At 39.1% G+C, this 26,103-nt stretch overlaps 1 protein-coding gene across 6 annotated transcripts in view; it reads right to left on the reverse strand.

Annotated features, from left to right (window-relative positions):
- Positions 1-3,731: 3,731 nt before the first annotated feature.
- Positions 3,732-26,103, reverse strand: part of ptprt (protein tyrosine phosphatase receptor type T) — a 318,570-nt gene continuing 296,198 nt past the window's right edge. For 5 of the 6 annotated variants that reach the window (XM_051415102.1, XM_051415096.1, XM_051415100.1 and 2 more), the window contains 8 exons: positions 22,994-23,129; positions 20,318-20,467; positions 19,860-20,033; positions 19,554-19,685; positions 18,344-18,469; positions 15,121-15,284; positions 8,066-8,201; positions 3,732-7,252 (listed from right to left, as the gene is read on the reverse strand). In XM_051415102.1, coding sequence (XP_051271062.1) covers positions 7,199-7,252; positions 8,066-8,201; positions 15,121-15,284; positions 18,344-18,469; positions 19,554-19,685; positions 19,860-20,033; positions 20,318-20,467; positions 22,994-23,129 — 1,072 coding nt within the window. In that variant the 3' untranslated portion in view covers positions 3,732-7,198. Of the gene's footprint in view, positions 7,253-8,065; positions 8,202-15,120; positions 15,285-18,343; positions 18,470-19,553; positions 19,686-19,853; positions 20,034-20,317; positions 20,468-22,993; positions 23,130-26,103 lie in introns of all 6 variants that reach the window. The other variant, XM_051415097.1, reaches the window with a different exon arrangement.

Raw genomic sequence — 26,103 nt, forward strand, 5'->3', positions numbered from 1 at the left:
TCGTGGCAGCTGATTTTTTACCAGAAAGGGTGAAATGCTCTTTAGTTACACTAAACTTAAAATTCTTTGGCATTTTAAAAAGTGAAGACATGACAATGGAATTTCTCTTAAGTGAAGTGTATTTACAAAGAAAAGAAAAAATAATAAATTCAGAATAAATGTACCAACAGACCTAATATTGCACTGGTCAAAACAAATGCATACATTTAGGTGTAGATTTGACTAAACTGGTTGTGCGCACAAACACAGAAATATGCATATGCTTTTGTTTTTGAAGCCACACGTACACACAGTTCTGTTTCCATATATTCTGATTTCCACTCCCACACTGGATGTAGAACTTCTGCCTGTTCCACTCATCACAAGTCAATGAAAAGTGCAAACAAGTTAGCACATTAAAATAATGATGGCTCCATTGTAAATTAAAATCATGATTGCTTAAACATTTTTGGGTGGTATTTTACAAATCAAAAACATTTTTATTACGTTACTCACTTTATATTTCAACTCAATCCATATCACCCGCTGCTGGCTCTACAAAACTCTGTGTACGCCTGCTCTGACACATTCTATAATTACTTATTATAGATACTTACTCAAATAATTGTATACATTTCTTCATTTATAAATAATGAACTGTATGGGAGAAGGGCCTGTCCTAAATAAAGCACATTCCCTTATTAGTTTAATTAAAGCTGGTGTCTGTACTACTTTTTAATTATATATGGCTACCACTCCTATGTGTGATGGAGTGTTGTAAAACTGACAAGGTGACACTTTCCTGTGGTTTGAGACACCCAGCATCTCTTCCGTCAAGAAATGTGGATCGCCTTGTCACGGCTGGTTGAGTTTCAAGCCATTTTTGGTAAACGGTGCCCTCAAAGTGGATTTAAATTAGAGTCAGCATACTGAAAATGATGATTTTTATTAGGAGAGCTAGCGATCTTCTGGTGACCAACCATGTTACAGCAACAAAAATGAATTAATATCCACTATTATAAAATATGTCTTTTGCCTTGAGTGGCACACAAGGTCTGTTATCACTCTTTGAAATAAGATATTAAACCATTAAGGGTTATATTGACAAAATCTCCACTCAGAGATCCAAAGCGCTTCATTTTTACAGTAGATATATGCAGGAAGGACATCAAAGTGCTACCCATGGACCAAACAACCCTGAAGCCATCCATGAAGGAAAACTTTTGTTTGGCATTTGCTGCAATTATGTTCAAATGAATGGGACTGTAGCACTGCAGGACTATTGCAGGAGGAAGAATAAAAGGGGCCTTACTGTGGCTGTCAGTAAAATTCAATACAGATCCAAAATAAATGCATGAAGGTGGATGAATCATATTTTCTGAATCAGTGTAAATGCAGCTCATGGAGATGCATGGGACCTGCTGTGGACACCAAATAACCTTGTTACAAGTTATCTGGGAAAAATATATTAATAACCCTGTTTGAGGGGAAAAAATATATTACGGTGCCTCTGCGACCCCCTCCTTTTCCCCCCAGATAATGACATTTCAGTGAGAGCAAATGAAATGGGCCAATTTTCAAACTCATTATAAACTCAGTTCTCAAAAGGAGTGAAAAAAGGGGGAAAGAGAGGGATAGAGAGATAAATGATAAACATTGACATTGGCTTTGTATTTGTGTGGTTTGTGTGTACCTGTAAGAGACTGTGTGTGTGACTGTATATATACTGTATATATGCCTTGTCTGCACCTTAAGATGTGTACATGGATGCTCTGTGTGCTTTCTGTCGGCCTGTGTGTGTGTGTGTGTGTGTGTGTGTTTGTATGTGGATGCATGCTTTCTGCAGACTTTTGTGTTTTGTGCGTGTGTGTGCGTTACGTATGCTTTGAGCATACCTGTTTTTGATGTGTGTGTGTGTGTGCATCAACTCAGCCCAAAGCCAAGCTGACAGACAGCTTCCCTCTGAGGAGCCCCTTAGTGTTTCTGATTGATCGTCATAATGCCAAGGTACAGGCCCTGTCCTTGGTGCCTATGCTAATCGCAGGCTCATGCATATTTATGAGCTCCTTGGGAATCAACCAGCTAAATAAAGGATGAGGCCGTTGGCTTGGAGCTGCGTTCATCACTGACTCTGATTGATTAGAAAAAGAAAAAAAAATCTGCCTTTAAAGACATTTTTTCCTCTCTCCAGCTCAGGGATCATATTGGGAGCTCGAGACTTGTAGGAGAGCAAACAAAAAGCAGAGGTCTCGATTAAATAGTTATAATAAAGTGTGTGTAGTTCAACCAACATGGCTGCCATTCTAAGACTTTTAACCATGGGTTTTATTAGTTAGGTTTATTAGTGTCCCACCATTGGTTAATTAAAGGATTAGATATGATATAGAATATAGAAATTGGCCATTACCATACCAGAATTGTTTTGTTTTTTGCATAGTAACCTAAAGACCGTGGCCTGAAATGAAGGGAGACCCTTGCTTTGTTGTTTACTCTCACTGGTAGATCATCTAATTCAAGTTTTCAAGTTCAGACTTACTTTACCTTTTGCTTTTGGTGTTTCAGTTTAAACTATATTTACTGTTTAATTGATTTCATTATGAAGCACTTTATAACCTTTGTTTTTAATGCCATGTAAGTATATAATTTCCTTACTACATTCTGTACTTAAACAAGGTTATACATATTTATTATTATTTTATTTATTTAACTTTCTAACTGACAAATCATCTCTCATCCTGTGTGGACTCGATGGTGGAAACGTATCCAGGAATGTCTGCTCTTTAGCCGTGATGCTAGCTAATAAGTTGAGCAATAACATTGTAGACCAGTGGGGGGGTTGGGACCACACTAGGAGCCACCAAAGCTTCACGGGGGGCTGCAAGGCTTTCTTGATTTTAAGGGGTGTAAGAAAACGTTCAAAATATACACAGTAGACCTATAGCTCAGCATTTTGTTCATGTCTGTGAAGAAAACTAAATGTGATTGTTTTTGTGTTTGCTATAAGCTATATTCACAGAGCCTTCCCTCTCTGTCCTGCATTAGAAAAATACACAATAAAACAACCAAAGTGCTAATAGCCAACCATCAGGGAGAAGAAAACATAAATTTGTCAAAGTCAGGGGTCATCACTTTACTCAATAAAAGGGCTCCCTTAAGGAAAAAGATTGGAAACCACTGACGTAGGCCACAAATATGGCAGCAACCGGCACCAGATCAAGATACAGTCTGAGAATCATTGTACGAGGTTTTATTTGATGCTAAAGCCTGAGACTGTAAGACTGTTTAAAACTGCACTAGACAGTATCACATGTTGGACCCTAAAGACTTAAATACCCAAAGGTTTTAGACTAGAGCTCTCTTAACAAATTGAAGAGAGAGAGAGGGAAATGATCTTGCCCAGCTCACTCATTTCTGTTTAGGGCACAGTTTGTATGTTGCTGATTACTTTAAATTATTTACTGCGTGAGAGATTCCCCTTCAGTATCCATAACAGCAGAATTTCAACTGGGAAAATGAGATGCAGTATGAAAACTAGTTTAAAAAATGTAAGTATAAAACATTCAGTTGGTGTTTCAACCAAAATAGGACCAATATGAATGTTATATACAAATCACACCACTCATCAGTAGGATTGTAGGAATATTTTCTAACATGTTGTGACATTAAGCTGTCGACCTGATCCATCAGATTCATTCATACAATGTGATTTATATCAAAATTAGAGGCTGTAAGAAGAGAGAGATGAGAGCACATTTAACATTTTGGTCCCTTTATTTCATGTTAACCACATTTCAAACAACTAAACAACCAATGGTAATGGCATCACCAGATCTAAACAACACTTTGCTAGACAAATAATCATCGGAATAATAATTATACAAAAGAAATGTACAAATTCAGGACAAATAAAAATGCAAAAAGAAAACAAACAAAATATATAATACAGATGAACGGCCATGAACCAAGCCAATAAAATAAAGCCTTAGTGGAAATATAAATGATAAACATTTCTGGCATTCACATTGTCTTCAATACAACACTCTTGCTGTCTTTGTCTTGATAGGTCCATTAAGGAGCCTGACTGGACTCCAGCACACAAATAAAACGCAAGCGCGGACTGAACAGTTTGCCACAACATTTTGCCACAAGTATGCCGATTCTGGCCAAGAGCATTGACACCTACGAGCAATCTTTGCTAACTAAACAAAATGTTCACCAGAGATCCACCTTCACCGCCCTTAAATGTGAAGTTTTATTCCAAACTGGGGAATCCATTGTCTCCAAATACTGACTCCTGCTGGTATGAATTGATGACGTAAAGGTAAATACAAATAGTTTTATTTTTTTTAAGATATTGGCTTACAAAATCGATTTCGATGATTCTTCTAAAACAGATCTGTGGTGTTTGAAAATGAAGCCCTTAATCTGTTCTTTCATTGTCCATATTACCTCAGACGACACAGCGACTATTCTTTAGCCACCAAAAGTGCCAACGAATCCCTAAATATTATCACAGTCCTTATGACTCAACACAGTTTAGAGGGTGCTAAACGGAAACGGGCAGTGTGACTTTAAAATTAGCCTGTTTAGTTCTCCTCACATCTTTTGAATGGACTTAAGAGAAATATGTTCGTTAAAAGATGAAATTCTGATCAAATGAGGAGATAATGCTGAGGTCCTGTATAATCCTCATTAACTCCCCAACATGTCCTTTGCGCTGCAGTGGCATCTGAACTGTCAGCCATGTTGACCTCCTTCCACTGGGATCAACCGTCAACTGAAATCATTTCCTATCGGACTGGAAAGAGAGTTTGTTAAATGAATTTTTAAACCTGCACACCTCAATGGGCTTGTCGAAAAAGCAAATGTGAGGCTTTGTTTGCAGAGGAAAAGTAAATGTGACCTGTCTCTTTGTCTTTGTGTTATCGTTTTAATGAAAGACGGCAGGCTGGGGAAACGGTCTAATCCCAGAGCTTCTTTTTCACTGAAATGTATCCAGAATGTCTAACATGAAACACAGCATGGCTTATGGATCTGATCTTAATCAGGAAAACTAACGAGTCTATCTTTTTGATCACTGTGGGTCAACTTTACTCTGCGTTCATCCATAAGCAATTCTGATTTGCAACTCATTTCTGAATGATCTTATTTTCGAGACTAATGCTTGCCAGATACTGGAAACAATGAGTGAAAAGTTTGTGTATATTGTTTCCCCCCATGCTAATGCTGTTGTGTTGAACTGAATACCATCTGCCTTGGCATTAGATACGAAAGAAAAGTGAGGAGAAAGAAATGAAGTACACAATTTTCATTGCTCAGGCGAAGTCAAAATGATCAAAACCAATAAAACGTGGTGAAAACTAATGTTGGGCTACTGAGTGATTGATTTTGCCTGCATACAGTTCAGGAGGCATGCGGGTAAACATGGTTAGGCTAGTCTTGATTTCAGTTAATAATTTATCCCAGTTTGTCCTTTCAAAGCAAGTATGTTAAACCACATAAACCAACTGGAAAAAAGTAGAATAAGTTACATAATTTTTTATATGGAATGACTGTATGGAGGGTTTTTGTTATCTTCAGTGAGAGCGTGTCACTGCCGTTAATACCACAAACAAGATGCAGTCTGACATCGTTGTTTGAAAAACGTTTCCTGTACCCAGAGCATCACAAGTTCAACCCAAACAGCCATGTTCTTAATGTCTCCTTAAGGATAAAACTTAACTGCCATCGGCTTCCTCATTTTAAGTCACTCTGAATGTGGGCGTCAGCTAAATGTGCAATATGCAAAAATATATATCTTAATTCTTTAGACAACATGTCTAAATGGACAGTTTGTAAGGTATAATAATAAGACTTTGTTCCAAACTATAGCCACCAAGTCGCGGAAAATGTCACCGACACAGCTTTTCAGAGCGATAGTGTTTTGAAATGAAACCTTTATTTTGAAATGTGTCTGGTGCATGATGTTTGTCTGTTTGTTTGTTTGACTGTGGTTGTCTTATCGTATTTACAGTAAGGGTGGATGCACACTATAAGATTTTGACAAAACCGACTTTACGTAAAGTCTTCCAAAATAGATTTATGAAACTTTTTTTTTTCTTACAGCCCCAATGAAAAAAAAAAACCTGGAGCAGAGACAACAACAACAACAACAACATTTGGTCTTAAAGGCAAGGCATGATTTCTTTTTCTTTTGTGTGTTTAATGCTGTTGTTATTCTTCACCATGCACTAGACTCCACTCACTGTAGCTTGTGACATGCTACTTCTTCCTGTTTAACAGTATTTGCAACCACATTTTTCAAGCGAAACTGTTGACTTGATGCAGTATGAAGGAAAAGAAACCATACTGAGAATATTTTGTAACCAATTACTGAATTACAAGTATCATTAACGCAGTCAGGAGGCCCGAGCCTCAAGGAAAATTCATCAGCTTGTGATTTCAAAGAAAAATGCCAGAAATATTAACAAGTGTCTGTTGGTTTTTGCTTTGATCCAGCTAACTGAATCATCAACAACATCCACATTTCAGCTAAAGTCAGCCAGACATGTTTCATTACTTTCTACAAATACTCTGTGGATAAACACTGGAGTTCAAAATGCAGAGTCGAGGCATCGCTTGAACCTCAGCTAAATGTGAAAGTTCTCAAAAATCTTCCAGTGTGCATCCAGCCTTCAGAGGGAGACAACATTCAAGGCATAGAGTATATCTAAAAAGGAAATACTGTACAATAGTCACATCACAGCCCAGCAGAGAGGACAGAGAGATAGAGAAGGAAAAAGTGGCGCTTTTTTTAACATCTGATTTTGTTTTTTCAACGTATCATTTTTTCTTTTTTCTTTGTACAAGCATGTAAAGTCCCCAGTCTTGCTGAAGCGAACACACACATGAAAATCACTGGTGTGTATGTCTGTCGCCTTTTTTTTTCTCTTCTGTACAGGTTGCGTGTGTGTTTTTACAGGCACACACATAGATACACACGCGCACAGTCAAATATGCAAGCATGCCCTCTCTTATTCACACAGAGTGCACACACTCTCAAAAACACACACACACACACACACACACACACACACACACACACTCACACACACAGGCTCACAGGTTGGGTTCAGGTCAACACAAAGCAGTTTTGCACTTTGTGTGACCCAGTGTTGCGTTGAGAATGACAGGCAGCGTCAACGGCGAATCAGAAAAGAGATGTTCAGCCCACAGCCAATCAGAAGGAGCTGAGCGCCTCCAAAGCCACTTCATAGCAGAACTTATACTGTTCCTGCAGAGGGGAGGGAAAGAAAGGCAACGGTAAGCCATCTGCAAAATGATTTCTTCACTGTTACGCATTGCCAAGCAAGGATTAAAAAGTACCTTAAGTTGAATTCAAAGTATGTTTTAAATATCTTAAACTGAACTTTCCTTGAGTACCAGCAAATGCTGCAAAAAGTTATGCTTCAATTTAATATTAATTTATTCATCCATCATCATCAACAGAAAATAAAAAAACTGAATATAAAGAAAACAATTCTAAGGCTTTAAGCTTAAAAAGCTTAAAAATGATATGCAGAATATGTAATAAATACATGAATGACTATAAAATAACAGTCAAACGTAGAAACAAGGAGAAGGTAGACTTGCTCATTAACCTTTCACTATTCTTTGTATTCCAGATCCGATGGAGCTGTAAAGATGTAAGATGTGAACTTCACCAGCCAGCGCTGCCATCTGATTTATTTTTGTACATATAAGGTCTAAGGCAATACAAACTGTCTTAATCTGAAGTAATTGTCACATTTATCCATAATTACATATGGTAACTTTTTACTTTCCTTTCTCGTGCTGGTTTTCTTTTTTTATGCTTGCCAGGATTAATTATAGTATGAACATTTAGAGATTCAACTAGACTTCAGGCTAACATATTCACAATAAATGTGGTCCTTTGTGTGTGAAGTGAATGTGAAAAGCTATGTGAGACTAAATCAGACCTCCTCAATAATATGATAATGTTTGTGCGAGTGTGTGTGTGTGTGTGTGTGTGTGTGTGTGTGTGTGTGTGTGTGTGTGTGTGTGTGTGTGTGTTATCAGTCCTCACCATAGTCTCCACCATATTAGTCTTGTTGTTCCTCAGTGTTTTGACGGTGTGGAAAACATCCACAATGTTCTGCTGCTGGATCATCTCATTTATGCTGCAGATGGCACAGAACGTTCCAGAACGCCCTCCGCCGGTTCTGCAGAGGAGGAGGAGGCATGGAAGGTGGGAGGAAGAAGGGAGAGGTGAGAAGGATAAAAGATCTTCAATATTAAACAACAACATCATCATCCAGGAAACCTAGGTGTGTACGGAAAAATCTTCCTGCTGATCATAGACAGAGAAAAACAACAAGATTATAAAAGCTGGAGAACATAAGAGTTGAAGGGAACACAGAAAAAAGGATAGAGAGAATAAAGAAAGAAAAGGCGGGGATGTAAAAGATGAAAACACCTCTAGTTTCAGAGGTTTTCACTCTCCTTTACAGAACAGCAGTACTTGCTTTTCCCCTTTTATCACCCTGGGAGCTTTGCTTTTTAAACTGTGTTTATCATGGAATTTAATGTTTCCTTTCAGGCATTTCTCTTTCCTTTAGAGTTGTTCTCCTGCCTCTGCTTTGTTGCAGCTGCTGTGTTGAGGTTGACAGTGTCAGCCTTTCAAAAGTGCTCTTGAAACCTTTGAACCCTAAACTGAGAAAATGTTCAATGGGTTTTAATAAAACTCAATGAAAGAGGTTATAAGAAGCAAGATGTGTTTCTTTGTTGTGATTGCGTTTAAAGCTTAGGTTCGTGTTTGTTAGCATGTAAGAGGAATGGTTTCCAGTTTAGAAAAGGCAACATCTTTATCTTTCAGGGTAACAGAAAAGCATGGATTTGGAGACTACTCCCAAGTAACTTTAGCAAATACTCCAAAAGGACACATGTTTATGTGCAAGTGACAAACGGCTGCAGGAATTGGACTTTTGTCCCTCAGGAGCAAAGAAGGAAGCCGTGTGACGTCTCAGAGACAGAAAGTCTACAGAGGGAGGAGGTTGGGGGGTTGGATGGGTCAACAAAATGTTTTACTGTACCTAACCATAACCAAACTGAATTTATTTATTTTTTAAATATTTTTTAGGGCTTTTTGTTGCCTTTAATCAATAGTTAAAGCTGAAGAGTGACATGAAAGGGAGGAGAGAGAGAGGGGCTGACATGGAGCAAAGGGCCACGGGTCAGATTGTTTTAAGATTTTTCTTGTTGAACAGCAGGTCTGAGTGAGTTAGCTTTGTGTCTGTTTTTGTAAAATTATGATATTGGGACTGGTTGATTGCATTTTAATGTTTATTGAAATACCCACATTCCTGTTGTCCTACAGGGAATACTGTGAGGTGAGCTTTAACATACTACTCATCTGTACCACTCCTAAAACTGTATTGTTTTGTGGCATTTCATAAAAAAATTATAAATTATTTGACTTTAACAATCGACTTAGGTTCAAAGACAAACAATGCACCCTTTTTAGACCATATATGGGTGAAATAGTGCAAAAGCTGTAACAAAAAGATAATAATACACAAAGCCTAACTATGTTTGTAACAGTGGGATTAGGGTTCTCCGAAATGCAAATTACTGTACAGAGTACATACGAGTTCCAGAAAGTCAACTTTGTTTTTTTAGAAGACTTTTTTTAAATCTACCCAAAGTGAAAAACAATGAAAGTGAAGAAAAGCCTGAATTAGACAAAGAATGGCAGGATGTCACAGAGTGAACATGAAGTACAAAGAAACCTGTCACTGCAGCAAAAGAACATGAGCTCTACTAATGGATTTAAGACATCTGAATGGATTTGCTCACCATAAATTTGAGGTTTTTAGACTTAATACAGAGGCTAACTTGCTATAATGGACAAAGTGATGCAGTGATGCAAACATATTTGTGTTTTTACTGTCTATGTGGCCCAATCAGCAATCAGTGCTCTGCCAGTCAGCAGTCCGACCACCCACCATGAAGAGAGCTCCAGACTTTCTCGTCTCAACTGGTTCCAGCTGAATTCCTTCAGTATTCAGACTGAATAAAACATTCAGGCACTGAGAGGTAGAGTGGCAGCCATCACAGAAATCACCCACTGTCTAATTGCGCTGTATTAGCAATGCCAGGACCATTACAGTCTGCGCTCCAATCAGGATAGCTTAGATGGTATCAGATTAGTAGTCACTTTTCCAGATTTTATTATCTTCTTATTTTTGTTAAGGCCTGTAATTATAATTGAATGCTTTCAAAAGTGGTACAGAAGGTTAATAAAACAAACAATATTATGTATTTGTTATTCATAAAACCTGCCACTAGACCATTGATTGAAAACCTTTTCTTTGCTCAGAACCACTGAAAACATAATACCTCTACCTCAAAAACTAGTTATTTTCAGGTTTTATTACATTTTTTATGTGTAAATTTTGAAATGGGACACAGAACCTCAGGTATTCATTAGACTGGATTTGGATATTAATATTTGAGATAGAAATTTTAAATGCAAGGTTTTCCTTTTGCACTTCTTTTTCTGACCTCGTGTTAGTTTCAGTTTTTTTGAAGGCTGGCTACAGTGTCAAAAGATAGTTTTTTAAAGAAGGAAAAAAGTGAATACATTTTATATTAGAGCTGTCAGAAACATCTTTAAGCTGAAATGCATTAAACCTAATTACTGTAGAACAACCAGCAAGCCCAATAAAATCAAGACAGGTCAAGACTGAAGTGGTACGGAAGGTCGAAGACACTGAATAACTTACTAACTTGAATGACATAGTTTATATAGAAATGAACAAGATGTTTGTATTGTATTAACATCCATAGAGTGTCAACCTGTAAGCCCTTTCAATCATAAGTACCAGCTCAATGTTAAAAGAAAATGTCATTTGCAGGCCATTTCTTACATCTACAATCATCATTTTTGCACAGCTATCTAGCATACATGTTTTTTATTGAGAAAATTGTGTATTTTAAAAATATATCTGTCCACCAGTAGCTGCTGTAAAATGTGGCAATCCATGCTGATGCTTTTTGGTTAAGTGCTTGGTAAGGGGTGATGAAAGAAGAGAAATATCAATGGTTTGATTTACTTTGGGTCAGGAAGTAAAGTTGACATCTATGCTTAACACCCCCGAGCTAATTCAGTGTCACATTGCATCCTATTTTCATTATATCTCAGACTTTTTTGTGGTGGTGAAACATATTCATGTTATGTTATTCAATTTTCAATTTTACTCAATTTTATTTGTATAGCTCCAATTCATAACTGAAGTTATCTCAGGACACTTTTCAAATAAAGCAGGTCTAGACCGAACTCTTTATAACATTATTTACAGAGACCCAACAGTACCACCATGAGCAAGCACTTGGCGACAAGGGCAAGGAAAAACTGCCTGTTAAAAGGCAGAAACCTAGGACAGATCCTCCGGCTCTAGGTGGGTGGTCGTCTGTCTCGACCAGTTGGGGTGAGAGAGAGAGAGAGAGAGAGAGAGAGAGAGAGAGAGAGAGAGAGAGAGACAGACAGACAGACAGACAGACAGACAGGTGCACAGCAACAACAGTATTGGCAATGGCAATCTAGCAGGACCATGGCAGGAGGCTCCACCAGGATCGACAAGAACCTGCGAGACGAGAAAGCACAAGAACTCCGGGGAAGAAGTGAAGTTAGTAACATGCATTAATGGAACATGAATGAGTGCAGAAAGAGAGAGGAAGAGAGGAGCTCAGTGCACCATGGGAAATCCCCCGATAGTCTAGGCCTATAGCAGCATAACTAAGGGATGGTTCAGGACTCACCTGATCCAGCCCTAACTATAAGCTTTATCAAAGAGGAATGTCTTAAGCCTACTCTTGAATGTGGTGAGGGTGTCTGCCTCCCGAACCACAACTGGAAGCTGGTTCCACAGGAGAGGAGCTTGGTAACTGAAGGCTCTGGCTACTGTTCTACTTTTAGAGACTATAGGAACCACAAGTAGCCCAGCATTCAGAGAACGTAGTGTTCTAGAGGGGTAATAGGGTACTATGAGCTCTTTAAGATATGAAGGGGCCTGACCATGAAGAGCTTTATAGGTGAGGAGGAGGATTTTAAATTCTATTCTACATTTTACAGGGAGCCAATGCAAAGAAGCTAGTACAGGAGAGATGTGATCTCTTTTTCTAGTTCCTGTCAGTACTCGTGCTGCAGCGTTCTGAATTAATTGGAGCGTTTTAATGGACTTATTGGGGCAACCTGATAATAAAGAGTTGCAGTAATCCAGCCTTGAAGTAACAAATGCATGGATTAGTTTTTCTGCATCTGTCTGTGATAGGATGTGTCTAATTTTTCTAATATTACGTTATGTTATGTTTACATCATGCCCACAGATTCAGGTGGGATATGTAGGGTGGTTATTTATTTGGACCACAACAATTTCAGAGCTAAGTCATGTGCACTAAAGAGCTAGGCAAGACAGTTTGGCAGTTAATGTAGCTGGTTAAATACTTTGAAAGAGAGAAATTCTGGACATAGTTGATGTTTGAATCAAGGTGTTAATACTTGGAACCACATCATTTTAGATATGAACATGCCGTTAATAATTTAGGGATCTGTTAGGACAAGACAGTGCAATATTTTACAAATTTTTACTTTACTCTGTTCTATCTAAAATACATATACATATATACGTTTAGATAAATACAGCACAGATTGCTGTGTTAAGTGTGCTGCTTCTCACAGTTCTCTAACAGGTTCCCCAGTGTGATTTGCTGAAAATGAGACATGTACTCAGCATTAAAGACCCATCAGACTCCAACCTCCAGAACAAGTGAAGAGCAGAAAAATAATCCATTTTCAACAGCTACTGATTGAACCATCATGTTTCTCCTTATCTCTAGCATTACTGAGTCTGTGAAATCAATATCTGGGGCTGATTAGCCAGTGTAGCTGTCTTTAGCCAGAAGCAGAGAAAGCTTGCATCCTGTCAGTCACATTTACTGGGGTTGAGCATTGCAGTCAGGGTAGTGGGTACGGTACGGTGGGGCAATTCCAAAATGATTTGTCTTTTTTTATTTGCCAGTATTTAAATTTTCATTTCAATCATTATCATGTTATAGTAGAATATCTTATAAGAAGCAATCAATAGCTATGGGTATTGATTTTAGGGTCAACATTGATATATGTATCTGTCAATATCTATATTTCTATAAAACACCAGCATTTTAACCACTGATTCTGGTTAATAGTTAATATCTACCAGTCAATTCATTTTTAGATAGCTGCACTGATACTCTTGGCTCCTGCTTCTTTTAGTGACAAACTATATTATTATTATTTAGCAGTTGACAGTATTGATTGAAGGATGGTTTCATTAAAAAATTTATGAACATAAAGTGACTCAGATTGTTCACCGTAGCCTAAAATCAATAAAAAAGTTTTTGAGATATAAACTGCACATCAAGAAATCATTTAGCATTATTTAAGATATTAATTTCAGATTCATTTTTTTCCCCCTTCCTTGATTTTGCATTATACACCGTGGGTTTTAACCATAACAGCTTGTATTTCAAACTCTTTCTCTTCCACACTGAGATATAAAACACACTGAAAGCAAAAAAAAAAACCTCACAGCAGCTAGAAAAAAAAACAAAACAAATCAATGCCAATTCTGATTGGCCCAATGAGCTGTGACAGAGAAAGCTGATTGGATGAGCACCAATGATGTGCTTGAGGCAATGTTTGGAGTGTGTGTGCATGTGAGTGTTTGTGTGATATTGTTAGTGAAGTTCCCTGTAATCTCTCGACTATAGATTTTACAGCCTCCGTTTCCCTCCCTCATTATCAGCTTCATTTGTTCTGCTCAGATAGGATCTGTGTGGAGCTCAGCGGTAATACGCAGTGTGTACGCACATACGTGTCTGTGTGTAATCGCTATTATTCAGGTTTGTTTTTTCTTATTGAAACCAACTCTACGACTGTAACTGCTGCTGTAACTTTTTGATCATCCTGTTATAACTGACTACCACATACTGTTTATCTCATGTGACTAGAAACCCCACACTGCAGACTGAGGTTACCGTATCGAAAACATAAAATCGGTGACTACCTCAAACCTACTGAAAAGAGTTTTTAACTGGTTATGAAACAATCTCAATTTAATACTGATGCAAACATGTGGCCTACAGAAAACAAGACCATCAATGAGAAGATGAGTGTGACAGGTTATTTCAATATAGTTTGCAAACATTGCATTTTGGTATAAAATGTTTAAGAAATCTCACTATAATCTGAGAACAATTTCAGATAGTATTACTGGCTGAGGCTGAGGCCATTTACTTTATGTACGTATATATGGTGACTATTCCAGTGATTTATAGCTTAAAATAAGGCTGGGTGTTTTGTAGGTCTTGGTGGGTGATTGGTAATGTATCATCCAAGTCTATTGAAAACAACAGAGACATAAGGTCTAACTCTAATATTAATGTGATTATCTTGTAATCTTATAGGCTTAGATAAGGCACAGTTTAGCTAATTTATAGACATGAGCCATAACCATTGTTATCAGCTATAATAAATTAGTACCTTATTTTATTAAGCATTTATGAATAGTCCTTTAAACGTTTTTAGACCACCTTCGCCTCCTTATAGTGCACACCAGACATATCTGAACTGAGATAAATGTTGAGTTCAGGCCATCTGTATGTTTGACAGATCAGTGGGGGAAAATAAAGCATCAAATAACAACTGAGAACAATGGATGAGTCTAGAAATACCATATATTGTATATATCATCTTAAAGGGTTGTGTGTGTGTATGGTTCCATGAAAATGTGCGCTTCTGTGTGTGAAGTGAACATCTGATTTGTCTTAAATGTATGTGTGTGTGTGTGTGTGTGGATGTGTTCTTTTAGAGAAAGCGTACTTCATCATTGTTAAGTATATCTCAACATCTTTCACCTCTCTGTCTTTCTCACACACACACACACACACACACACGCACTAAGAGCACATTTGTCTTTCTACGATCGTTCATCCTAGTGAGCATCCCTGGAACAAGCCAGTCCTCCTTTCACCTGCTTCTTACAGTTTTGTTACATGTTATAGAGGATGCGCATCTACATGTGTGTGCAACATTGAACTTACAGGCAGTGTACCACAGTCCTCCCGTCTCCTCCGTCATACTGCTCCTGCCACTTAGCCAACCTCCTGACCAACTGGAGGATTGAGCGTTTAGAGAGAGGCGTGTCCCTGTAGGCCGGCCAGCCGATGAACTGAAAGTGCTGCACCAGGCGGTAACCGTCCTGTGGCTGAAGAGAGAGGTGTGAAAATTAGGATTCTTATCGTCATAGCTGTCATCACCGCAGTCAACATCATCCAGTAATTCCACTGGGAATGTAAAAGTGGGTGTCTGTCACCTCCTTCAGACCTTGTTGAACCAAGCTATGATTGGAAAGAATTCAACACATAGTCTGACATGTGCCATGGCCAAGTCAGTGCAGCAATTCAAGGAACTGTGGTCACCTGATTTTGAAGTGAGCGTCTCCAAAGGCAAGTGACAGACAAGTGTAGTCTGAAGGTTGGCTGGTTTCACTGAAGCTGGCAAACAAGTTAGATCCTGGAAGGAAGGAAGTTTCTTCTTCCATCACCAAAAACTCTGTGAGATTTATCTTGTGTCTTATTTGTCCAGAGACCTGCTGGAAACCCTGCAAAACCGGGCGGATGTACTGCTCAGACACAGTGTAGTTGTAGGCAGGAGTTGCCAGTGTTCTCAGTGGTGGTCTCATTTGGTAATGATATACTTAACTGTTACATAAAGCACTTTTCATGTGTTAGCACGCTGTGGTGCTCTAATTAGTGCTTGTTTCTGAACAAAATGCCTTCTCAAAAGAAACAGGATTGGACTCAACAAAGAAGGCATCTTATAATGTTTAATTCAATTTCATGGCAGACAAAATGTTTTCAGTCGTCTGGCCCGAGGCAGCTGGCATCCACCACCTAAAATACCAAAACCCGCGATCACTGTCAGACTGATTTACTGCTAGGTTTGCGACACAAGCATATGCAAACTGACATTTACAGACACAACCAGATACAGCGGCATCTGTTTTTGTCCACTACCTTCCCTCTCTTCCCAGTATACCTGCTTTCCCATTTCTATTTCTCTCTTCTTCCCTTCCTTCTCTCCCTTAATCTATTGCCTCCATTTCACCTCTTCCTCCATCTCCCCTTCCAATCAGCTCCTATTTCAAACTTTTTCTTTTCCTCACTCTTTTTTCCTTCACCTACTTCCCTCTGACTTACTCAGTCTTTCCCTTCATTGCTCGTTTTGTTTTCCTCTTCTCTGTATGTTTCCTTTTTTCTCTCTCAAATCTCAAATTCTCCTTCCTGCTCTTTCACTCGCTCCCTCTCCATTTGATGGCTTAGTGGTTGGTGGTAGCTAGGTTGGAGCTGCTCACAGTGTGAGATATGCTGTTGTGGCGATGATATGAGCCATTTCACGCTAGACTGGTGATGTGTTTAGAGAGAGAGAGAGAGAGAGAGAGAGAGAGAGAGAGAGCTAGAATAGAGAGAGGAGGGTAGTGGGGAGTTCACTAAGCGCTATAGGAGCATGCAGACGATAGGGCACCACTAGAGTTGTACCGTCATGGATGGGTGAGAAAATGAGATGAGAAGGGAGTAACAAGAGGAGGCAATAGGGGAGGAAAGAAAAGGCAAAGGAGAGACGAGAGGGAAGGTGAAGGGAGAGAGGTGAGAGAAGACAAGAGGAGGAACAAGAGGACAAGGTGAGAGGATAGTTTTCTGTTATGTTCTGTTATTATTGCACCACCTCCTACCACACTGCAGTTTTCTCTTTGGAGTTCTCACTAAACCAGGACTCAGTTAGCAATGCTACTAAAGTATAGTGTGTTATTGGTGTACTTTGCTACGGTATCGTCTTGTCAGCTGCTTAGGGGGAAGAAAAGGTCATATCAAATAGAAAATGCCTATTATGTGTTGTTACATTGTGTTCCTAGGTGTATCGTTACACTATATGTCAAATAAAGTGAAGGATGGTATCTTTTCTTATTTTCATCTAAAAATTCAAAACTATTTTGTATTTCTATTGTCAGGCAAGTGATTGTTTCTCCATCTTGTAAACTGTCAATTGAAGTCTCAAAATTCCTACATTTATTGGACAGAAATCTAAACCTTACTTGGCACTCGTACTGTGAAGAGGTTACAATGTAAAATCCTTGTAGCTTAGAAACTCTTAGGCATATTCACCACTGAACTATTGGAAAGTTAAAAGAAAGTGTACTTCTACCTTTTGGCACGAGTTTAGGAAAGGTTTTTTTTCTCTTTCAGGTTGACAATACCCCTGTGCACAAAACCAGGTCCGTAAAGAAATGGTTTTCAGAGTGAGGAGTGGAAGAAATTGCCTGGCCTGCAGAGCTCTGACCTCAACCCAAGCCAACACCTTTGGGATGAACTGGAATGCTGACTGTGAGCCAGGCGTTATCACCCAAAATCAGTGTTGGACCTCACTAACACTCTTGTGTCTGAATGGGAGAAAATCCCGGCAGCCAGGTTCCAAAATCTGGTGGAAAGTCTTCCCAGAAGAGTGGAGGCATTAATGGCAGCAGATTAATGCTTATACCGTTGGAATGACTTCAGGAACCAAAAATGGATATAATATTTGGATATCCACCTACTTTCTGCCCTATATTGTGCATCTATCAGCAGCTCTTCGCAGTAGTTCACAGACCACTTAGCTAATGCCCAATATCAGCAAGTCCTGGTGTGAGTTCCCTACCCATTGCAGTTGGTGGTAATGTGACATTAGGAGAGGACAAAATATTTTAGCATAGGCAGATTAAGATTGAACATGAAAAGCAAAGCAAAGAATAAAAGAATCGGTCAGGACACTAACTGCAGGCTGAGAGTAGAGTCAAGACAAGACATAGTTGAGGTTTAGGTTGAGGATCTCTTCAAACAATCACCAATTTCTGCTTTTCATTAATGAAATAATTGTGTTTCAGTCACATGTACAGTCTTAGAAAGGACAGGAGACCTTTTTGCGTAAAGAACCATGTGTGTTTTCAATGTCCTTGAACAAAGCCCTGAACACCGATCTTACCGTTTATCTTACTCAACCTAAGACAACCTTCGGGTCATAATATAATGTAATAATCCATTTATCTTATTAAAAGAAGACTATAGTTTTATAAATTAAGTAAGTGAGGGTGAACTATGTGAGGGTTGCTTTGCAGGTCTCCACGGCTGTAACTACCTGCACTCAACAGCACAGAGAACAATTCCACCAGAACCACACATAAACAAAATACCATACTAGTATGAAAGTATGAAGACTTGAGTTTGTGAGTACCCTGGCCATGTTGCAGATCCTGAAGATTCGATTGATGATGTCTTCATCGATGTCTGCCGATATGAATTCCACTTGAATGGGACCATAGCAACACGAACTCTTTTCTGGCCAGTACTGCATACATAACTATAGAAAACAGATGTATAGAGAGAGACAAAATAGAGAAGAGTAGGACGGGATGTAGAAGAGAAAGAGCAAGAAAAAGAAAGTTTACACAGTTTAACAGGTACATTCAAATGGATTTCTTTCAAGTAGCGTAACAGCGCAAATAATAATTGGAAATAAGGAAAATCTTGTATGAATTCACTTCATTGATTATGAAGATTATCACCACCGTGGCTGGAAGTAAATTCCCTTTTTAAGTGTTTGTCTTCCAGGCCTGATAAAAGAGAATATAATTATCCATGCAGGATCAGAATGAGATAAAGCTGACTTGCTGGAAAAAAACACATGAAAACAAATTTCAGCTAATTTTCCTTCCACACACCTGCCAGACACACAAGAGAAATAAAGTCAAGTATTTGTTACGTTTTTTCAACCAGGTTTGTATTCACTTAAAATGCCAGATGTGTATGAGCTGAGAATCCACAACTAATTTACAATCAGCACCGGGCGAGTTGATGCAACCAAATCCGTGTTAGTCTGTGTTGATTACATTAGTTTCTATCCTTTTGTCTTGCATTTGTCCCAATGCAACTTGCAATAATCACGGGTTGTTGACTGTTAGCTGTTTGGTCTAATCCAGCGGAACAAAGACATTTTAATTAAATGTTGACCAACTGTGGCAGTCGCAGTTAGTATTACATCCTGTGTTATGTTGAACTCTGTTAATGAGTATATGTTGAATATTAATTTAGCATTTTGGATTGGTAAAGATTTGTTTAGGAATTGTTTTATAACTGCTTACATCAGAAATGGGTTTCTCTTCGTTCTGTTTTAATCATTTTGAGTCAGAGGTAGGATTGTGCAAAACTGTAACTGAAACCTTCTCAGTTTTTATGGTTTAAATCCAAGGACTGTCAATACACAATCACAATCATAAAAATTATCTTTGGGGCTATTGATCAGGCCCTGTGATGTTACAGTTGATGTGTCAGCTCCTGGCAATCTGCTGTCTGGTCTTTTTCTTAAAACTAAGTTAGCCAAAAGCAAATGGAAAATGGACAGGGAATACATGTATCTGTGTGTGTGCATGTTTGTGTGTTTGTACCTGTGCTGCGTCCATCTCATTGAGCATTACAATAGAGGAGCAATTGTAGTCAAACACCAGCCTCCAGAAGTCGCCCATGGTGTTTGGCAAAGGATGCTGGGTAACAATGAAGGCCGCTGGCTGTTTGTGGCTCTGGAGTGTTGAGATAGACCAGGAATAAATAACCACAGCAAGCAGAAAATAAAACAGAGCAACGATACAATGCTAATACATCAGGGAATCTCTGCAGCACTGAAAAGTTAAAAAAAGCTTTGAAGAATAGAAACCCAGAACGTTGGAAAAAAAAAAGGCAATACACACACTTACGTCCATTAATGCAGCATTGATGTAATTGGAGCTCTCTCCGTCCACAGATATGAGGAAAGGAAGGCATCGGTCTGCTGATAGAACATCCAAACTGCGGTTCTTGTCGTGGTTCCTGGGTAGCAAACCCACGCTGCAGTCCTCTGGACGAACTCTAGGGGTCACTATATTCAGAGTCTGATGGACATAAAAATGGTTAATTAATTCTACATTAACTTTAGTCTCCTAAATAGACAGCCTACTAATTGAATAGGGTAATAGAGCAAAGGAGATTGGAACAAAGCACTCTTCAGATTGTTCACAATCACTATGGCAGGGTAGGATTGCATTTAGGGTTCATTCAGTCTCCAGGCAATGAATGTATGTCCAGTCAACATCCCCAAGTTATAGATGACAAAAACAAGAGTGTGTGTGTGTGTGTGTGTGTGTGAGAGAGAGAGAGAGTGAGTGTGCATGCTCACCTGGAACTCATCTTTAATCTGGCTGGAGTTGGTCTGTGGGTCCAGTCTGCTGATGTTGTAGTAAATGGCTCTGAACTCACACACTGGTATGGCTGTGTTCCCACATAGACACGCCTCCAAGATGGCATCGTGAACAAACACATATTGCTCCTGCAATGTGAGCAAAAGCAGTTGATTAAAGTCCAAATTTCTTTTTTTTTTTCTTACAGAAAAAAGAGCAGACAAAGGTTTATTCTTGAACCTGCATGGGCTTGACTGTAGTTTCTCAGTGTGGCTGTAAGCACTAACATCTCTTGGACAGAAGGCACGGTTGGGCTAAATTGCATCTCCTGCCTTTTCAAGGCTCAGACAAACTCAAAGAATCCACTGTGAACACAGTTTTTCTTTGTCTGTGTGAATTCATTATTTTTGTGCTCGTGCTTGCTTGGCAGCCTAAAAGTGAATTAAAAGGGAGTGGTGCTTTGCCCTGCAGTGTTTCTGTGCTCTGGATCAAGTGTGCTCTTTGTGCTCCAACTAGCTCTCCGGTAAAAGCATCAGCCACCATGAGCTACAGCAGCCACTGTGCATGTTAATTTACCTCTCTCTCTTTCTCTCACACTATCTTTTCAGTTTTATCTAGAGTTTGTTCATTTTTATTTCTCTTTCTCCAATTTCTTTCCCTTGTTTCCTCAAACTTGTGTTTGTCTGCTGTCTCTCGCTATTTCAATTTGGTTCCTACTTTATCTCTCCATCTCTCGCTCTCTGTCGAATTTTAATTGTTGCCCTTGGAACGGGGAAGAGAGTTTCAAAAGCATCACTGACTGTCCACCAAATGTCCTCTCCTGCCCATTACCTACTCTGGTGACATACACACACACAAATACATGCAAAAACACATGTCTGCACACACACCCTAACCCACAGACAACAGACAAACCCTCATTCATATACAGACACACACACACACACACACACACACACACACAAACACACATCTTTCCCCTGTGCCTTTTAAAAGATTAATTGCTTTGTGTTGTGCGGAGCAGGATTATAATAGCGTCAAGCAGCTTCAACACTGACACAAATTGCTCCCACACATATTCAAAAGGCAGGGCAGGATGCATTTAGCTTGGTTTCAAGTGTGCATGCACACACACACACACACGCACACACATGCTAAACTAGCTTTTAAACCAATGCTGTCACATGAAAAACCTCAAAGTGATGCCCTGGGTAACTTTCCTGAACCTCGCACTTCTCAAACCCATTCAGAAGTCAATTTCAGGCTCTGAGCTTGAGCTGTCAGTCTGAAAATGAGGCTGTTTTTCATTTTTCCTGCTAAAGTTGACTTTTTGGATATGCAAGGTTTTCATCAGTAGTACAAATGGAATGCCGAGGCGGGATGGATTAGGCTGGCTTAAGGTAGCTTAGAGAAGAAATGAATACTTCTGTTCCAAAATGAAACACCCAACATTTGAAGATGCAGACTCTTTAAAAAATAATTGATAGTACAAAATTAGAACAAATTATGACACTGTGTAAAGGATAGCAAGCAACCCAAGTCCTCGGCTGACAAAAAGACAGAACTTCAGGAAATAGATCCTCCATATTTTGGGGAAACTGAACAATAGACCTCATGAAATGCAGTGTAAACTGATATATTTTTTGACTCTTCTTGCCCTAAAGGTGTGGACCTGTCTACAGATTAAGTTTAGCCAGCTCTAATTTAGGCCAGCAGTATAGTTATTTATACTTACTGTATAAGTACCAGTTAGCACTGTTTAGCTCAGTTGGGGGAATTATTTACATACTATGTATCTATCACAATCTATTCACAAACAGTTTGCACTGATTAGTTTTATCATCTGATATATAAATTGTAAATGAAAAAACTGCATTGGTCCTGAAGAAACTAAAGTAATTTAACTTGAACTAAGTTTCAGCAACTGAGTACTTGGAAGACTTATGTGTTTGTTTATGGGTGTGTTCGTAAACCTCACACTATATTCCTTATCGCGAGCTGAGAGCTGCCACACACACTGTTTGAATGTGTGCGTGTTTGATTTAGAGAATTTGTGCATGCTGTATGTGTGTGTTTGCAGTAGTGACATCTATTATTCAGGGAATGTTTAATATTGATAGACTGATTGGGATAGATGATATAAGACTGCAAGAAGTACTGAGAAACTCTGTCTCTCTTTCTATGCTCCTGCATCTCATACTACATGCAGAAGGACAAAAGGACAGACAGATAGACCAAAAGGACAGACAGATAGACAGACAGATAGACAGACAGACAGACAGACAGACGGACGGACAGACAGATAGCATGCTGCTAGCTAATGAAGCTAAGAGAGTTTACGGTTATTTCCTACATACAAACTGGGATTTTGTGGAATATTTCTGGATGTATGAGAGACACTGTGTAAGCCAGTGAGTATGTTTCAAATTCAGAGCAAAAACTTCTCGCTGTAGACCTTCTCATTAAGGCTTACTCCAACTTCCTATCAATAATCATTAGTTACTGATGATTACTTCTCGCTTGAATTAAAGTTTTCATGCTCCACTGGACATTTTCAAAAATGCAGAGTGCATAATTTTTCATCCTTCTAGAGCAGTGTACTTTTTGGAAAACTATGGTTGTGCACTAAAAGAGTGTGTGTGTCTTTTGTGTTGATGTGTTGTATGTACACCAACCTCTGTCTGGACCATGTTGACTCGTTGTGATCTCAGCTCTCTGATGCAGTTGAAAATGTCCACCACGCCTTCATTCTCCGCCATGTCCAACATGATGTCCACTGCAATGAAACAGCCCGTCCTCCCTGCGCCAGCACTGTAGAGACAAATGAAGAGTCACAACATTGACTAGCTAATAATTAAATATTACTACAAGCTCAACAACTTTTAGCTGGGCCTATGATTTTAAGTATTTATTATTTATTTGAATTGTCCATAGACCATTAACATTAAACATTTTACTCTAATATTCCAAAATATAATATTATATACTATAGACAAACATAATTGATAAATCACCACTAAAATATGAAATATGATATGAATGACAATATGAAGTCACTTGCTACATATTGGGCAAGAACATGAGGTCTGGGTTAAAAAAGTATCTGATCATTGCCATGTATTTATATATGTCTAAGTTATTTGAGGACCAACAGTGATTATTTACAAAAAGAGGTAATTGTCAGGACAATGGAAACATGTTGATTTCAGCGTTTGAACAATCAACCAGTGTTATTGTTTCTGATCAGAGCAGGCTATAAATGATGATAGGTGTTACTGAAGTGTTGCATTTTTATATAAGGTGTCATATTATATTCAGGAAACACTGTAAAACTAACACTTCATTGACTGTCTGAAAGAAAATCTGATGGCCTACGTGATGTCTGAAACACACAGCGTTAAGTGTGAGGAGGGAGTCTCTCTGTCTCTCCCTCTCTCTCACATACACACACACACACACACACACACACGCAAACATGTACAGACTTTAATACCCCATGTCAGGTGTTAACGCGACACATCCTGAACAGTGATGCCTGGAGGACAGAGACGGATGGAGGGACAGACGGACAGATGGATGGATGGATTGAATGAGCAAGGGAGAGAGAGGGAACGGTGGAAAGAGGTTAGTGATTGGGAGTGATAGAAGTGGTTGTCACAGGGGAGAGATCAAGGGAGGAAGGGAGGCATGGAAGGAGGGATGGAGAGGGGAACTGAGAGGATAAAGTATGGAAGGATGGAGAGAGGGAGGGGAAAAACCTATCTTTCACTTTGCAATCCCCCTGGCAGTTCCCAGAGACAGCTAGAGAGGGGGAGAGAAAGAGAGAGAGAGAGGGAGAGAGAGAGAGAAAGAGAGAGAGAGAAGAGAGAGATAAGAGCATAGAGAGAGGAAAGATAGAAAGGAGAAAGAGAGAGAAAAGGAGGGAGCGCCTCGGCAGATTACCTGTCAACCTCTGTGATTAATGTTGAGACCAGAACACTGCTGGGCCTCTGTGTGCGTGTGCATGCGTGTATGTGTGTGTTTGAAGGCCTCATGACACAGGCCAATAGCGTCAGAGTGCCCCCGGAAATTGGAAGTGACTGCCATAACTTCCTGCCTGTCTGTCCACATACTTTTACTAAAGCTGTCTGTTTACATGTCTGCTCGCCTCGTTTGTCCATCCCCTACTTTCTTCCACTTTCTTTTCTGTTTGTTCTTTATTTTTTTAATCTAATTGCCTGTCTGTCTTTGTCTCTGTATGTCTCTGTCTCTGTCTATCCTGTTAGAGCAATTGGAGCCCATGAGTGTGTGTGTTTTATGAATTGAAAGACAAGCTGATGCTGTACTAAGCTGCACCTCTAGACTCTTTTGCTTTCAAAGGGTTTAATAAGATGTCACAAAACTTAAGTTTTTTGTTTAGTTATTTATTAAGTAACTAAACAACTGATTAAACTGGTGTGTCATTGTCATTTTTGCTTTTGTCATCATTTTTTTTTATTCCTATGCACTGCTGTCCTTTTTACAGTTAACTTAAGAAGGGCTTGTCTACAACCTAGGAGGGTGTATCGTGTAAAAACTTTTCAGTTCCACAAGAAATACTGTAAATACAGGGAACTTACTTTATTTATTTATTGCTGAAGTCATGTCATTGTGAGAGTGTAGAAATAGAAGAGGAGGGACTGTGTTAAAAACGGTGGGAAAAGTAAGAGGCCTCCAAAAAGAGGCCTAAAGCAAGAGTTGGTTTCTGAATAGCAATAGCTTCTAGAAATTATGATTATATACTACTAAACTGTTTTTTGAGGTAAGTCAAATTTCTGCTTGGATTATTTTGGCAACTTGTAGAAGTTGCTATGTTTTTGCACAGAAGATTTTGGGAGATGGTCAAGGTGGATGGGGGCCGCGTAAAGACCGAAGAGTCTGCATACTCAGCAGTCTGGTGAAGGTCAGGGAAAGATTGTGGTTTCGGTTACATATTAGTAAAATAAACATAGTCTTATCTTCTGCTTCAAGTCACTGTTTACTTTCTCAATATTTAACCAAGACGATGATCTTTCCCTGACGAGTGCTGTGAGTGCCTCTGCAACATGAGCTTGTCCCATCAACCACAAGACTTCATACCACACCGGGAGCGTTTTGCCAGCCCAATTTTGTTGACTTGCTCAGATTTAGTTGATTTGGTCATTTTTCCTTGATTTTTTGTACTTCTACCACAGGTAAGTCTTTGCCTTTTCTGTGTCTGGCTTTCCGCCTGTCCTCCCTGTCTTTTGTCTCTACCAGGCACTATATGGCAGATTAGGGGTTTAATTCCCATTGTGGCCACCAATTCAAAGCTATGTGTTGTATTAAGGTGGACCACCAAATGGAATGCATAAATTTTAGATGCTCATGCTAATGTGAAGAATCGACTTCAAACATTTTTTTTTTCATGGTTTGTCAGAGTGCTGACCTTTTAAAGCTTGTGCCTGCTGACAACCTAGCCCCAGAGTTGAACTGTTGTGTCCCATAAAGAACAGAACATGGGGGTTAAATATACTGTCGCCATGGGGATCTTAAAACTGTCACTTTTTTTTTCTTCCTCCATTCCTGGTCGATGATGATGGTGGTGGGATGAAAATGGGGTTGAAGGTGAATTTCTTTCTTTTTTCCCCCCGTTGCCTACTTTTTAAAGGTTAACAGCATACAGTTGATTTATGGACGAGGGAGATTGGTATGAGTGTGGCTGTGTGTGATCATATTGGTACTATTCAGCATAGAAGGAAAGGCCGACAATGAAACAAAGGAGATTTTCAGGCTAAATGTTATCGAG

Source organism: Dicentrarchus labrax, unplaced genomic scaffold (genome assembly GCF_905237075.1).
Source record: "Dicentrarchus labrax unplaced genomic scaffold, dlabrax2021, whole genome shotgun sequence".
Taxonomy (NCBI): domain Eukaryota; kingdom Metazoa; phylum Chordata; class Actinopteri; family Moronidae; genus Dicentrarchus; species Dicentrarchus labrax.